Genomic DNA, 3,845 nt, shown 5'->3' on the forward strand with positions numbered 1-3,845 from the left:
ATAATAATTGTTGCTTGATATTTGGATCACATTATGTAGGCTGGAGCTCGGTGGCGCAGCGGTAAACGCGCTCGGTCCGCGATTGATGAAGTTAAGCAACTTTCGCAAAGGCCGGTCATAGGATGGGTGACCACAAAAAAAAAGTTTTCATCTCGAGCTCCTCCTTGCTTCGGAAGGCACGTTAAGCCGTTGGTCCCGGCTGCATTGGCGGTCGTTAATAACCACCAATCCGCACTGGGCCCGCGTGGTGGTTTAAGGCCCGATCTCCCTATCCATCCATAGGGAAGGCCCGTGCCCCAGCAGTGGGGACGTTAATGGGCTGATGATGATGATAATAATAATAATGAAAGACTTTATTGCACACAAATTCACAAAACATTTACAGGGTAAACTTATTCTAAGGTGGGCAAAGGCGGCCTTATCGCTAAGAGCGATCTCTTCCAGACAACCTTCGGCAGATGATGATGTAGGTATAGAATTATGTTCCTACCTATATTGCTTCTCTTTATTTTGATCAGAATAATAATGGGTGGAAGATAACTGTACCTGGGTGTAATAAAAAGGGTCATCATTTATACCCGAAAACAAATATGAAAGATGCATAATGTTTGTTATCCATGAAATTGGAAGCTTAAACGAAGAAAAACTGTACAGCGCCATCTATATTGATTTTGAGGAACTTACCCTGGAAAGTCCGTCATTCAATAAAGATAACATTTAAAGTAATTCCAATAACGGCAGCCAGTGTTGCGTGTGACGTACAGTCATGAGCAATATAATGTACCTACTTTAGGACTCTGTCGCACTAACATATTTGACATTTAGTGAGACTTACAGTTCAATTTGTCAAAAAAGTTAATGTGACATGGTACCAAAGTGCTCGTGACCGTACATTAGCGCAGTGATGTATCAGTCGAGAATATGCTGATCGATTCTTTTCTACCAAACACTACTTATTTATTTATAAGGTACACCATTTAAATCAGACAACATGGCCCATACAATATAATGTAATAATATTATATTTTAACCTAATTATACGATATTCTTCTTCTTCTCTATTATTATTATCGTTTCGATATCTAAGTAATAAAATAATTATCTGAATTGGGTGCAAAGGTGGGATCGTCGTGTCTTAAATGGAAGTCAAAGAATTGGCTTTCGATATACAAGAATGGAGAATGCTACACCGACAAGAGCGTGGCTCTAGTAATGTTCATGATACGTATAATAATTATAAATAAAATTACATCTTAAGTTTGTAATATTTTGTATATTATTTTATATTTACCTTAAAACAAGACATTATTACACAAAAATATACTACAAGTATTTTAAAAGTAGGTACATGGCAACTTACTTTTGTGTATTGCTTATTTTATACTAAGTTATATTTACAACTTAATTTTTACTTATTTTTTTACTATTTTGTACAAAGGATGACTAGATTTACTTGTGTATTAGGTACTGCATTTAATGGCAACATGCTTATTATAAAAAGAGTGGAACAAAAAAATAATATCATTATTGTGTATTGGAACAAAACAGCAGCATATCGAATTTAAATTAAAAGAGAAATATTATTATATTTACATTAATTTTTGGCACATTGATATTATTTATCTTACATTTAATTTTCGGACGAAATTCAAACACTCTTGCTAAATATTTACAAACAAAAGTATCACTGAACACTAATTCCCTCTTGGCTTTTCTAAATTTTATTTTATTTCACTTAAAAAATAATATATTGGTACATATTTCATTTTTGGTAGAGCAAACCCGTCGATTATGTACAATTTGCAAACTTTACAATAAAAAGTAGTCTTTACACTTTCTCTTCCACTGTCAAATTCCGTCGGAAAGTCTTTTCCCATGTTTGTCCTAATATTTTTAAAACGAGTTAGGATTAGGAATACACCCGTTAAGATACATTCATCTGGCCCAGTCGTCTGGGGGTCCATTTGCCTGATGAAGGGGGGAAAACGCACTTTTCCTCGGCTCCGACGGCACTTGGTCCTGGTTCCCAATAATCGACTCAATTGAGAACCCGTTCCGTGATCTTTTACTTCTTGGTTCTGTCGTTTCTGCCACTCTCGGGGGCAAAGGAACAGGCCTTAGTGCAGCCGGAGGTGGCCTTGGAAGAGACAATAAAGGAGTGGGAGGCAAGTAGCACGGTAAAGGCAGAAGTGGAGCGTAAGCTTCCCGCGCCAACATAGCCACCACCGCATGAGCGTGTTGCAAAGAAGGCGCCGGCCGCTTGTACCTTTTCCGACGGCGCAGAAAACTTCCATTGTCGAACATATCCTCAGCCAAAGGATCCAACGTCCAATAATTCCCTTTCCCCGGATTCCCTGGTTCTCTAGGTATCTTTATGAAACAATCATTCAGGCTCAGATTATGCCTGATAGAATTCTGCCAAGCGGGAAACTTCTCGCGGTAGTAAGGGAACCTGGTCATGATAAACTCACAGATGCCGCTGAGGGTCAGTTTCTTGTGTGGCGATTGTAGTATTGCCATGGTGATTAACGCGATGTAAGAGTAAGGCGGCTTGATGAGCTGTGAGGAGGACTTCTGCTTCGGTTTCTTAGGTGAAGACGGTTTGCTCTCGCTGGGACTAGAGGCGTCGTAGCGGTCAGAATCACTCGGCGGGGGCACTTCTGGCGTATCCTCATCTACGGACACGTAGGTATCGTCTTGGGGGTACGAGGAGTCGTCTTCGCGGTCGTCGCGGAGGTAGTGCGGCAGGTAGAGGCGCGGCGGCGGTCTCAGGTCGAGGGGAAGATCGCCTTCAATGATCATGTCGCGGTATTGGGCGAGTTCACAATCTTCCATGCTGGTCACATATCCCGGTGTGAGCTGGCGCGTGCCGCGGCGCAGACTGCAGCGGCGGCCGGCGCGGGCTGGGGGCTCGGCCCCGGACTCCGCCCTGCGGCCCCGCGCCCCGCGCCCCCGCCCCGCGTTTACGTTCCAGTAAACACAACAATTGTCGTTATTATTACTGCGGGTCGGAGCTTTGTGCATGAATTTCAGGCCGTCGACTAATAATTATTAGACCGGTCGTGCTCATCGATTCAACTTTTTGCGGTATTTATTTTGTAGTCAGATTAAAAGGTTCTATTGTGTACAAATAAATAAATAAATAAATAAATAAATAAAAGGATTTGTTGGGGTATTTTCTCGTTGTTTTCGTGTTTTATTTGTGAGCGACTATGTCTTTGACGAAATAACGCCATGTTTATAGTACTACCTATTATTCATTGTTTGTGGTAGTTTGTTCTAGGATAAAATATTTATATTTTATTAAAATAAAAGATAATTCTTTCTTAGTATCATGGCCTGAAATAAAAAAGATATGAACATGATATCATTATAGGATGCAGGAAGGAAGTAAACAAGTTGAAAATATTGAAATTCCAGGAGGTTTTATCCCTTTTTATTTTATTACCCTCAAGATACTAGAAACGGGGCACAAACCACCTTTTCTGTGTAGAAGACGAAATGTAATAAAAATATAAAAAGGAGCCAACAAAAGGAGCAAAGGAAACTGTTTACAGTCATATGTAAGGGATCCTTTAATCCCAACGTAAAGGACTTGACGTTGCTATTGAAAAAAATCTCATAAAGCGAATTCTAACACTCCATTCAGGTAGAGATCTTCAAATAAGACTCGCGTAAAAAATATTCGTGAAGCGTTGACAATACGAGCGGGGCTCGAGAAACCCTCGTATATGTTTCCTAGCAAAACATTTACCCCTCGGGCGTTGAGGGAAAAGCTACGTGGGCGAGCGAGACGGAAGATGCGCCAGAGGGAGACGGGCGATAACAGCAGCCAATGAAAGCCC

The 3,845-nt window shown here is 40.8% G+C and overlaps 1 protein-coding gene across 1 annotated transcript; it reads right to left on the minus strand.

Moving 5' to 3' along the window:
- Positions 1–1,355: 1,355 nt before the first annotated feature.
- LOC126374414 (forkhead box protein D5-B-like) lies at positions 1,356–2,860 on the minus strand. Its single transcript, XM_050021058.1, has one exon. It carries the CDS (start codon positions 2,833–2,835, stop codon positions 1,936–1,938), a length of 900 nt encoding a protein of 299 aa, XP_049877015.1. The 5' UTR covers positions 2,836–2,860; the 3' UTR covers positions 1,356–1,935.
- Between the last annotated feature and the right edge of the window lie 985 nt (positions 2,861–3,845).

This window comes from Pectinophora gossypiella, chromosome 17 (assembly GCF_024362695.1).
Source record: "Pectinophora gossypiella chromosome 17, ilPecGoss1.1, whole genome shotgun sequence".
Lineage (NCBI taxonomy): Eukaryota > Metazoa > Arthropoda > Insecta > Lepidoptera > Gelechiidae > Pectinophora > Pectinophora gossypiella.

Bases quoted from the DNA above. Each gene is read 5' to 3' on its own strand.
- LOC126374414 (XM_050021058.1), bottom strand. From the start codon at position 2,835: ATGGAAGATTGTGAACTCGCCCAATACCGCGACATGATCATTGAAGGC.